At 31.4% G+C, this 11,575-nt stretch overlaps 1 protein-coding gene across 1 annotated transcript; it reads left to right on the top strand.

The window, feature by feature from the left end:
• Positions 1 to 1,170: 1,170 nt before the first annotated feature.
• LOC131953875 (glycerol-3-phosphate acyltransferase 4) lies at positions 1,171 to 10,596 on the top strand. Its single transcript, XM_059317285.1, has 15 exons — positions 1,171 to 1,411; positions 2,849 to 2,945; positions 3,406 to 3,521; positions 3,690 to 3,732; positions 3,823 to 3,877; positions 3,990 to 4,055; positions 4,309 to 4,383; positions 5,166 to 5,255; positions 5,438 to 5,528; positions 5,722 to 5,837; positions 5,972 to 6,027; positions 6,195 to 6,280; positions 7,251 to 7,379; positions 8,058 to 8,137; positions 8,321 to 10,596. The coding sequence occupies exons 1-15, from the start codon at positions 1,265 to 1,267 to the stop codon at positions 8,406 to 8,408; spliced, it is 1,335 nt and encodes a 444-aa protein (XP_059173268.1). The 5' UTR covers positions 1,171 to 1,264; the 3' UTR covers positions 8,409 to 10,596.
• Positions 10,597 to 11,575: the final 979 nt, after the last annotated feature.

Raw genomic sequence — 11,575 nt, 5'->3', positions numbered from 1 at the left:
TTGCCCTATTGTTAACTGTGTTTTTACATTTTTTATGTTTTAGTTTAGCACCAGTGTTGTTTAGGTGTGTAATTGGTTTGCTCAGGTTTGGTAAACCTCCCTGTCCTAATTGGGATGCACGGATGAGTGAACACAATCACCTCTCGTTTAGCCTAAATCCAAAACGACCCATTATAGCGGGGATAAGTTATTTGCTGTATTAACTGTATTATCATAGGTAGTCTTATGTTTTGCTTATCAGTTCCTTAGCTTATTTTTCTAGCTCATTATTATGAAGACCAATCTACGACTTGTACGATAAATGAATATAAATGATCAGTATTAATTTCCTCTAGATCTAAGACTCTATTTAGTTATCTAAAGTAATAGATAGTAAACATGGCATAGAATAGAGATAGAATATCATCATAATGAACTACCGTCTTACTCTTATACGTTTTTTTTTGGTGAGATTCTAGATCTAGCTAGTAATTTGTTGTAGATTCTAGACTACATTGTAGACATATCTTGGCCCCTGCTTCATTTAAGAGGAATTTACCAATACTTTCTCTAGATATATAGATCTAGTTATAGAATCTATAGGAAATAACAGTAACAGTAATTTAAATCAGAATGTGTGAATACTTTTGTCAAGTTATAGATCTAGAGACTACGTCGCATTCAAGAGGGGCACAATAAAAAATTTCCGGAAAACTTGCGCACCTTGTTTTTATCGATAGAATGTTACCTAATACCACTAATGGATAAGGATAATCTCTGGTAATTATGTGATACCAGTTGTCCAGTTTCTTCATAATAAAGTTTAGTTTGAATTTAGTCTTTAGTTCTAGATTTAGTTTATTTTGTCTTCAGCTCCTCTTGAGCTGTGATCGCGTGAAACATGCGACTGAGTAAAAAGCTGTCTTTGTCAACTCCTTTATACTTTATAGTTTTTTTTTTAATGCCAACGTATTAAGATTTATTTGCTTAAGGACATTCATAATCAATGGGTATTTACTAAGTAGATCTAGATCTCTAAATCTATTTATCTTTTTTTTTTCAAATTAACTTTTTCAAATTTAGAACCTCTGATTAGAGGTTTAAATTTACTATTTTTAGCCACCAGGTTAAAGTAATGGAGCAGTTTAAAATTGTATTTTATACTTCTTGTACTTTGTACTCTACAGTAAACTTTGACACAGTATCCAACATGGACGCGATCAGTCTTCACTCTCCCTGAGCATAACTTATTAATTAACAGTTGTTAATAAACCAAATCTCTGCAATGGGAGAACAATTACTAATCGCCGCTATATCATTTTTGTTTCTTCCAGTGATCCTAGTTGTTGGTCTCGTAATTATTCTAGCAACATGCGGTACATCATTCGGAATAAGACGAGCTTATGTCCGATTTTTATTAAAAATTTTTGAGGTAGGCATCTGATCTGGCTTGAGTATGCAGAGTAACTAAACTAGTGATAGACTAACTAACTAGATTTCAATTCTAGCCCTATTAACTAGATTTAAAATAAATAGCCAAGTTCCCACGACTACAGTTGAGTAGAAAATAAAAAAGCCCCTTCCCCTCTGAAACATAAGAATTTCAATAAGATAAAGCAAAAAAAAAAAAAAAAAAAGGTGTGAACTTGAATATAGGGTCTAAATCTAGATGTAGTCTAATACTCAATAATCAATTTTCAATATGTATTAATTTTAATTGTAATACAAAAAAAAAAGATAATAACTAGACTCTATACTCTAGACTATGCTAGAAAAATAAAATAAAAATTCACTAGACCTAGTGAATTTACGTAACTTGTTTTGCTGATTTCTCTAAATTTGCAAAAAAAAAAACCTTTTTTTTTCACTCACTCAAAGATCAATCTAAAATTTTAAGGTAACACCCTGATACATATCTCACAAATAGCATCAGTAATTCTAAAAATTGTGGATTTGAAAACAGTAATTTCCCAAAAACCATAGTTTGTCTTTTTAAATTTTAATTAGGCCTATAGTTAGGCGTAATAATTAATAGTTTTAAGCTTAGTTGAACATTAAGAAAGATATTTAGAAAAAAAAAGCAGTGCATAAGAAAGAAATACAAGGAAAAAAACATCCAGCAATTTAGCATAAACGATTACAACAGAGATTAGCAAAAATGGTTACAGCAGAGCTTAGCAAAATTGATAAGCACTGAAAATCACATTAAATCTTGATGCCAGGTGTTAGCCATTTTGTAAATAGCAATGGCAATTCATCAACATTGGTCAAGAGAAATCGCTAATATTGTTGACATGAAAAAACATACTTTGTTAATTTTTATTGTCTTTAGAATGGCAGTAAAAAAAATTCAGGCTGAAAATATTCAATAATTTAGTAGGCCCTATTTAAAAAAAATTTAAAAGACTTGCAAATTCAGAGAACTGGAGAATATTTTTTTTGCTGTTAAGGCAACCCGTCATCTTAACCCATTGTTTCAATTTATTAAGACAAACTGTCATTGATTGTACCATTTGTCATGATTTCATTTCTGTAGCCCTACTTTCCCTTTATTGAAAAATATTTTTTTATAATCTTTCATCTGTACAAATGTAAAAGTATCATAAGATAATTTACATAGTTATGTCCCTGAGGCTCCCCCCAACCCCACCCAGATTTATGTGTTGTTTGTATAGGCTCTAATTACCAACTTTCTCAAGGTTTTTAAAATTATTTATGGTAACCAGATTGTTTATTATTTAGTTGAATAGACTGAATACCATCTGTTTTATGTTAGCCTGATTGGTTAATTTAATATGCTTTTGTTTTAATATGAGTTTTTTTAATGGATTTAATTAACATATTGTTCTGTAATTTTTAATGTATATAGGCATGCAAACACAAAGTCCAAGTGCCAAGCCCATCTGACAATGATGACTCTGATAGTGATGATGATAATAATGAAACAAAGCCTGATGAAAATGGAGGTATAAAATTAGTTTTAGTACCCTCATCCTGTATTATTAATTATTTTTTACCAGTAAAGAGCTGTTAACTGTACAGAATGTAGGGAATGCATAAAAAAACTGTCAACAATCTCATTTCACTAGTTTAAGGAATATAATAATACTTACTAAAATTACTTATAATTGAGACAAAGTTCTGTGAAATATTGATACCAAAAGACAATAATAATACACATCTTCTTACAATGTCATTTGACTAACAATAACTCAGAATAAGAAATAGCATAAAAATATAGAAATGGTTGTTGTTTTGATTTTTTAATTAAGTCCATCATTGATTTTGTTGTACGAAATGGAGTCTTAAACTTATTCGCACTATCAGAAATTGGATTACAACACATCATGTTATTATTTTTCTTCTAATGCTGAACGGCTCTTAAATTTTGATCAAGATAGTTACAATTTCTAAACTACTCAACAGATGCCGGTGAGAAAACTTCTTCAGCCTCTAAAGGTCTTGAACAACTTGACTGGGGCTTTTCTAAAAAAGAATTTGAATTGTCAGATGTGATGAACTTTTCAAAATGTGGAATGGAGGTTTATAACATTTTTTCTTAAGAAGTTTGTTGTAATGAAATATTTCTTTTTGTGAAATAGATTTGGGGTTCATTTTAATTTTTAAAATATTTAAATTTAGTAATTATTGTTTTATATGTTTCTTTTAAAAATTGCCTTAAATATTAAACTGCTTTCATTATTTACCAGGCCATTATTGATGACAATGTTACTAAAAGATTTTCTGCTGAAGGTAAGCAATGTTTTAAATATTTACATACATTTATGAAAAGAGATGATCTTGCTAATTTCTGCTGGAACTGACATACATTATCTTCCACAGAGCTCCCTTCATGGAACTTGTTAACACGCACTCAAAAAGATCATCAGTTTATGAGGTAGATTTACATAGGACATAAAAAAATCTCTAAAATTATAATAATCCATTAAAACTTATAACATTCTGCTAGTGGATTGACATGCTTATATAAATTGTATTTTTTTTTACAGTATTCGGTTAACTGCTCTCTGGTGTTTAGGATTTTTTGTACGCTATGTGCTTCTCCTTCCATTTAGGTAAGGGTCTTGTTGATTTAGATATGAAGAGTAATCATGGCAGGTTATTGCTCTTATAGGTTTGTTGTGTTTAAGGTTTAGTAGCAGCATTATATAATATAACAGACTAAAACTATTTTGATTATTCTCAATATTATAAGAATTCTTAATAGTTTTTACTATTTAAAAGATAAATTACTCTTAATTGGAAGATGTTTTTGAAGTTCCATGCAACATTTTTCACTGAGGCTCTACAGTTGATTTTATTTTTCAGGATAACAATTGCCTTTATAGGCATTATGTGGTTAATTGTGTCTACTGCATTCATTGGCTATTTAAAAGAAAGCAGGTAAATTGATAACTCAGCATTTGTTTAGATTTTATTTTAAAAAAATAATTTTCAAATGTATTTTTGTATGGGGACAGTAAGACTTTTTGTTAACATAATCAGGTTTAGTGACATGAATTATTTGTATACATAAACAGTCATTTTGACTGTCCATATATTTATTATGATCTTGGAACTTGAATGAATCCATATTCTAAATATCCCTTTGGCTGTAATGGTGTGCTTAACCACACTATCCTGCAAAAAAGCAAAGTTAAAAAAATATAAGTGGCTGGTATATTTACTCAACTACACATGTACAAAATGTATTACAAAACTAATAAGTTTGTGGTTTTTTGGTCAGTCACAGCTTCTTTAATTATAAAATGTTATTGTAATAAACATAATATTAAGTGTACAATAACACATTGTTTTTTTTTAAAAAATACTATTTTTATATACAAATTGACAGTAATGCTACAAAGTGGCGTAGCCAGGTCGGGTGTCACCCCCCAGAGGCGGGGACAAACTTTCGATTTGCACCCCCCTCCCTCGAACTTTCAATTTGCACCCCCCCCCCCTCAAACAAACTTTCGATTTGCACCCCTCCCCCTCAAGTTTTTCTCTATATATTTTACGATTTTTTGCCTTGGTGTCACCCCCTAAATGGTGTCACCCAGTGCGGTCCGCCCCCCCCTCGCTACGCCTCTGATGCTACAATTATTGTTTATATAAAAAAATCAAATTGAGTTTTTGTCTATTAAAATTAGTAAGTTTTTCATCCTCTGCTCCATCAATTACAGCTTTAAAAGGAAATTGAATGAGTACTTCACATTAATGAGCTTTCGGATACTATGTAGAGCATTTTCTGGCGTCATAACATTTCACAACAGGTAAGTTCATCTCAAATAGTAGCACTTTCTATCATTTCTGACAATGGCAGTAGTGAGAAATATGCTTTGACAACACTTATACAGATTTGAAGTTTTTGATGTTTTTAAAGTTTTTGCTATTGTTTGAGACCTATTTAATTTTTTTACTGTATTGTTTGTTTCTCATTTTATTTTTATTTTAGGGAAAACATAGCTAAAAATGGCATTTGTGTTGCTAACCACACCTCCCCTATTGATGTAATTATACTTTCATGTGACAACTGTTATGCTATGGTAGGTTATCCTAACAAGTTTTATTTCTCAACAAACTTTACAAGCATTTTATTTTAGTTTTTAACCTCTTTATCATTTCAAATTATTTTTATAGTAATAAATATGAGAATAAATATTAACAAAAAAAAAGAAGTTTATTACACACACACAGTAAAGCATGGTGTAAATTCTGTGTTATATTTTTTATTGACAGATTGGTCAGACTCATGGTGGGTTTCTAGGTGTTCTCCAAAGATCCTTAGCACGTGCAACTGCCCACATATGGTTTGAAAGGTCAGAGACAAAAGATAGGGTGCTGGTAGCAAAAAGGTAATGATAAAAGAAGTTTGTTTGTAACTTCTTAGTTTTAGTTCAATGCACTAAAATAACTCAGAAACTTCAAATATTTTTTTCAAGTATAATTGAGACGAATTGTTTGGCTAAATAATGTTAATTATTTACAGATTAAAATCTCACATTGAAGACAAAAACAAGCTTCCGATTCTAATTTTTCCAGAGGGTTTGTATACATTATTATGTAAATATACTAAAATTCTAAATAATTTTATTAAAACAACAATTTTTATTAATTTCACACATATTATTTATTTCTAATTTTAGTAGTGTTGAATTATAATTTAATGTAAGTTTGAAATTAGCAAAGCTGATTATTTAAACACATTTCAGGAACATGCATCAACAACACATCAGTCATGATGTTTAAGAAAGGAAGTTTTGAAGTTAGTGCCACAATATACCCAGTGGCTATCAAGGTATGGATTCTATTTTTCAACAAATAAAATTTAAAAAAAAAACAATATTGATAAAAAATAATGCTGATTGTGATGTTGCACTTTCAGTGGTGTCTAAGAGATCTGTAGTTAAAATAAGTCAACCCTATGAATCTACTGCCGGTGGTTATGAAATAATCACAAATTCAGTTCTCGTTAGCTTCACACACACTTATCTATGAGCTTATTAACCTCAACACAATTACACATCTGTCCTCACACACAGATACATATCTATGTGCTTATTTGCCTCACACACAATCTACATGTGTTATTAGCCTCTGTTATTTTATAGTTTCCATGTTTTAGTTGGTTTTGTGGATAAATGATGAAAGAGTAGAGATCAGCGTGGTGGAGTCGGTAAAGCTCATGGTTGCTAAACCGAAAAGTCTCTAGTTCAAACCCTCAGGCACATGAGGCTCATTAGCTGGGGACAGCCACTCTTCTAGGAGAGACAACTCCAAAATTAAACAACTGCTGCCTTGTAGTTTGTTCTTGGTTGGACCAAGGCTATTGAAGCAAATCCAAAAGAAAAAGCAGGCTGAAATCAGATTCAATGGCCTTAATGGTGCATAACCAGTTGACATGTGTGCTCAATTGTGTTGGAGGGGATCCCTTCCAACACTAAAATTAAGAACGAAGAAGAAGATGAGAGTGTAAATGTCCTACTTCTTTTCCTCTTCTTTGGGAGCAAAATCTGTAGACTTATGGTTTCTCTAACCAGTTTATTCCGATGAAGAGTGATAAACGCTGGCAATATCATGAGGTTTTATTGATGTTGTCCTACATGGTTAGCATTATTGAGAAGACTGACCTCTTTACTCCCTTTTTCATCAAGAACTCCCTACTTTATTGTTACACCTACAACTCATTACAAGTTTAATTCTCTCTGCCTAGTATGTTTAAACCATAGGTTGAACTGTTTTATTTTAAATATTTTTGTTTTGTTTAGTATGATCCCAGGTTTGGTGATGCTTTTTGGAACAGCAGCAAACATAACTACACACAACACTTGCTGCAGATCATGACCAGTTGGGCACTGGTGTGTGAAGTGTGGTACCTTCCCCCCATGACAAAAGGAGTAAGTTGGTAGCTTAAGTAGGCTTACCTGTGTTGGTGTGTGAAGTGTGGTACCTTCCTCCCATGACAAAAGGAGTAAGTTGGTAGCTTAAGTACCTGTGTTGGTGTGTGAAGTGTGGTACCTTCCCCCCATGACAAAAGGAGTAAGTTGGTAGCTTAAGTACCTGTGTTGGTGTGTGAAGTGTGGTACCTTCCTCCCATGACAAAAGGAGTAAGTTGGTAGCTTAAGTACCTGTGTTGGTGTGTGAAGTGTGGTACCTTCCCCCCATGACAAAAAGAGTAAGTTGGTAGCTTAAGTACCTGTGTTGGTGTGTGAAGTGTGGTACCTTCCCCCCATGACAAAAAGAGTAAGTTGGTAGCTTAAGTACCTGTGTTGGTGTGTGAAGTGTGGTACCTTCCCCCCATGACAAAAAGAGTAAGTTGGTAGCTTAAGTACCTGTGTTGGTGTGTGAAGTGTGGTACCTTCCCCCCATGACAAAAGGAGTAAGTTGGTAGCTTAAGTAGGTCTACTTGTGTTGTATATTATGCTAACCTTTTTTGAAATTTTTATAGTTGGATGAATGTAAATGAGTTATAGTAAGTCCTAATATTTAAGTGCATTAATTTTTCTCATCAGCTCACCATTGGAAGAAACTACACATTACTTCAATTATCTTATGATATTTGATTATTTCTTCAGGAAAATGAGGATGCTGTTTCTTTTGCGAACAGAGTGAAAGCTGAAATAGCAAGGCAAGGTGGCCTAGTGGATCTTGAATGGTGAGTTATTTTTCTTCCCTAAAAGAATAATTTAAATCTAATCTAATCTTTCTAACCGGACTTGAACATCATTAAAACATTAAATTGTGTTTAAGTGTCTTGTTATAAGTTTGTTAATATATATATTTCTTGAATGCCCAATGCTCACTATAAATCACAATGAAATTTATTTATTCCCCATAGGGATGGTGGCTTAAAAAGAGAAACTGTTAAAGAATCAATGAAAGAACTGCCCCAGGAGCAGTACAGTAAAATTTTGAAAGTTGATTAAGCAGCTTAAAAATAATTAGAATTATATTTTGTTAATGATGTAATTTTAATTATAGCAAAAAATTATCAATTGTGAATACTTTTTGTGGTAACATCCTAAAATATTTGCAATATCAAAGCGAGTAATTTTGGTCTAGTTTAAATTATATTGATTTCCTAACTTGTTTAATCTACTTTGAACAATAAATTTAATTTTATTAAAAATGGAAAGCTTTACCTTGCATTAATGGTGATTCTATAATTTAGGCTATAACAAACTGTTGTCAGCATTTTCATTACGTTTATTTAGTGTTTATAAAATTTCTACTTCAAATCTTTGTTACATATATTTTCTAGAATTTCTTAAAGGTTACGGAACTTTATTTTGACCTTAAAACCAATAACTTAAATTCTAAATTTAAATATTTTTTTTAGTTCAAAGTTCAAGCCATTTAATTTTAAACTAGTTTCTAAGTAAGAAGGTTTCATTTTCTAATAATCTTTCAGACAAAGCTAGAGCTTGTAATAAGGCAATGATTTGGTGTTGTGAAATTTGAATACTTATCAGGATTCTCATTGTTTGAATTTGGGTATCGCAATCACTGAGCTATATGTAAAGTGATAACTAAGTTATTTTATTTAAGGCACATTCTTGAGTATGTTTTCATGTTTATTTAACAAACATCATCTAACTCAACCAATACATTGGTCAGTAATGTCAATACAGTGCTAGAAAAACTTTATACATATATATTAACCCTAGTTTTTAAGTTTAGATAGGCTTAAAAGTATAACACAGCAAAGCTTATTGTGTATTCAGTTGATTTTACAAAAATAATTTCTAATATTGGTGTATTTTTATAATGTATATTTGACATATAAAATTAGAATCGTATTGAAAAATCATTACCATTAAAAACAATATATATTCCTAATGTATAGATTATAATATATAGAAAATATTTTTTTAAATAAGTTTAGTGTGATCAAACCTGATCTGTTTCCTTGTGGCTTTGCTGAGGTGAATCTGTAATTAATTTGTGATTATTATCAACCAAGTTTTAGCTGCCCGCAATATAAATGATACAAATCACTCCAACTGTTGTGATCAACATTTTGCTGGTGCTAGAATCTACTTTTTTAAAAGAGTCAAATTTCATGTGATAATGCATTGATGAGGATAAAGAAGAATGTGTGAGCATTGATTTTCTGCTAATTTTGTTAGCTGTATCTAACTTTTATTTCATTCTGTTTAGCAGTTTTAAAAAAAAAAAAATTTCTACCAGATTTTCAGATTTGAGATTAAATAATGTAACCAAACTTCCCCTCCCTGCACCTGCCCATTGTATATGTACATTGTCAATTCCAACCTGGTGGTTTAAGCCATCATGTGTTAGTACCTAAGGAGCCAGTATTTTTTTTTGTCTTTATTGTCTTAGACAGATCTCTGCTACCTTTCATTTGGCTAGAGGTGTTATTGTTTCAACATTTGTGTTTACATTGGTTTGTTTATTGCTCAACGGGAGTTCTTGAGGGGCCAAATTTTGTTTCTCCAGATGTTTAGTTTCCAGAATTGTATTGCCTTTAAGCTGTTAAGTATTATGAGTAATTTTCCTTGTTTTATTTATTCTTTAACCTGCATATTAAGCATTACAAACTTGCTTGAAATCTATTTTTAAAATGATTTTTTTTTTTTAACTTGCCCTCATGTTTGTGTTCATCTTGACATCTAATGACATGAGTACATTTACAGCAAAACAATATTCAACAAAAACTTTTCTAACAAAAATGTTCAACAAAAACTTTTCTTACAAAAATATTCAACAAAAAGTTATTTAACACCAATGTTCAACAATTTTTTTTTATGTTATGCTATTTTCAACAGTTACTTGAACTTTTCTTGTAAATAATTAGATTTAGTAAAAATCTTGTGAAATGAATCTACTAGCAAATGATGGATAATTGAAGAATGTTGTATGAATGAATAATGGCTAACCATTTGCATGCTGTATTTGATTATTTAAAATTTCTACCAGCTGTTGATGTGCTGCAACTTGTCTCTAATAATATCTGATAGAGGGTAGGAGAGGTTGTAGTAAGCTATCTTCCTGTTGACCCACTTTTGCAGACAGGATGTGGCATTTGACCTGGGAGTGGTTTCTGTGAGGGTTGAATGGGGAGAGAAATAAACTCATTCATTAATTTCTTTGCCAAACATGTTTTCTCTTTGTTTTTTGTTTGTTATATTTGTGTCTTGTATAATATTTTGACAAACAATGCAGAAAGTCCTATAAAAATACTATGGCTGACCTTTCAGCTAAGTGTATGTTGGTCATTAGACTGTGTCTCATGTTGATCTATGTTTAAATCACAGTGTTTCTTTCAGCCTTTTTTCTCCTGGAGGGGGGGGGGGGGGTGGCGAGGCACTGGTAAAGTACTATATATATGTTCTATATACATTCCATTTCATTGGCCTGGAAGAAACTATGATTACTATGATTAAACTATGATATATGATTATATATATATATATTTATTTATTTATTTATTTATTTATTAGTATATTTATTTATATGATTGGAACTAGACCACAGCATCATCTCCTAAGTTCTCAAAACTTTAAGGACAAAACATACCCTTTCGAATAATATACAATTTTGACTTAATTTTCCACAACCCTGCATAGTGCCAAATCCCTAGTCGACGTTGTGATTTATCGAGCAACATACTTTCCATAAAGTACAAGATAATTTATCTTTTTTTTATTTTCTTTTTACCTTGTTAACTCCCTTGGCTGACAGGGTGCTCGGTCTTACATACATGGGAGTTAACAAGGCTTAAACTGGGCTTCACATTTGGCGCCACTCTCCCGAAATTATTCAATTTGTATTCTTGTATCTCATGGACAGGCCTATATTGCACACGTGAGCAAGCAAGTCACGTGAGTTGACTCACTATTGACACTGTGGTCTTCACAATACTTCATAACAAACATGTTTCGTTTGGTGGATTTTAACAAAAAGCCCCACTTTTATTATTCAAAATGAAACATAGAAATTTGTAAAATAAAAAGTGTAATTGCTTTACATGTTGTAACCTTTTATTGAAGCCACTTTATTAAATTAATAATACACTTTATTTATTACACAGGCAAATAACACTACCGAATAGATCATTTTACATATCCGC

Source organism: Physella acuta, unplaced genomic scaffold (assembly GCF_028476545.2).
Source record: "Physella acuta isolate Inbredline_101_S28 unplaced genomic scaffold, ASM2847654v3 ptg000961l, whole genome shotgun sequence".
Classification (NCBI taxonomy): domain Eukaryota; kingdom Metazoa; phylum Mollusca; class Gastropoda; family Physidae; genus Physella; species Physella acuta.
This window is presented reverse-complemented; position numbering and strand designations above follow the sequence as displayed.

Excerpts from the sequence above, each read along its gene's own strand:
- LOC131953875 (XM_059317285.1), top strand. The coding sequence starts at position 1,265 with ATGGGAGAACAATTACTAATCGCCGCTATATCATTTTTGTTTCTTCCA. Across the intron at positions 6,281-7,250 it reads TATACCCAGTGGCTATCAAG|TATGATCCCAGGTTTGGTGA; the intron begins GTATGGATTCTA and ends TGTTTTGTTTAG. Across the intron at positions 8,138-8,320 it reads GGCCTAGTGGATCTTGAATG|GGATGGTGGCTTAAAAAGAG; the intron begins GTGAGTTATTTT and ends TATTCCCCATAG.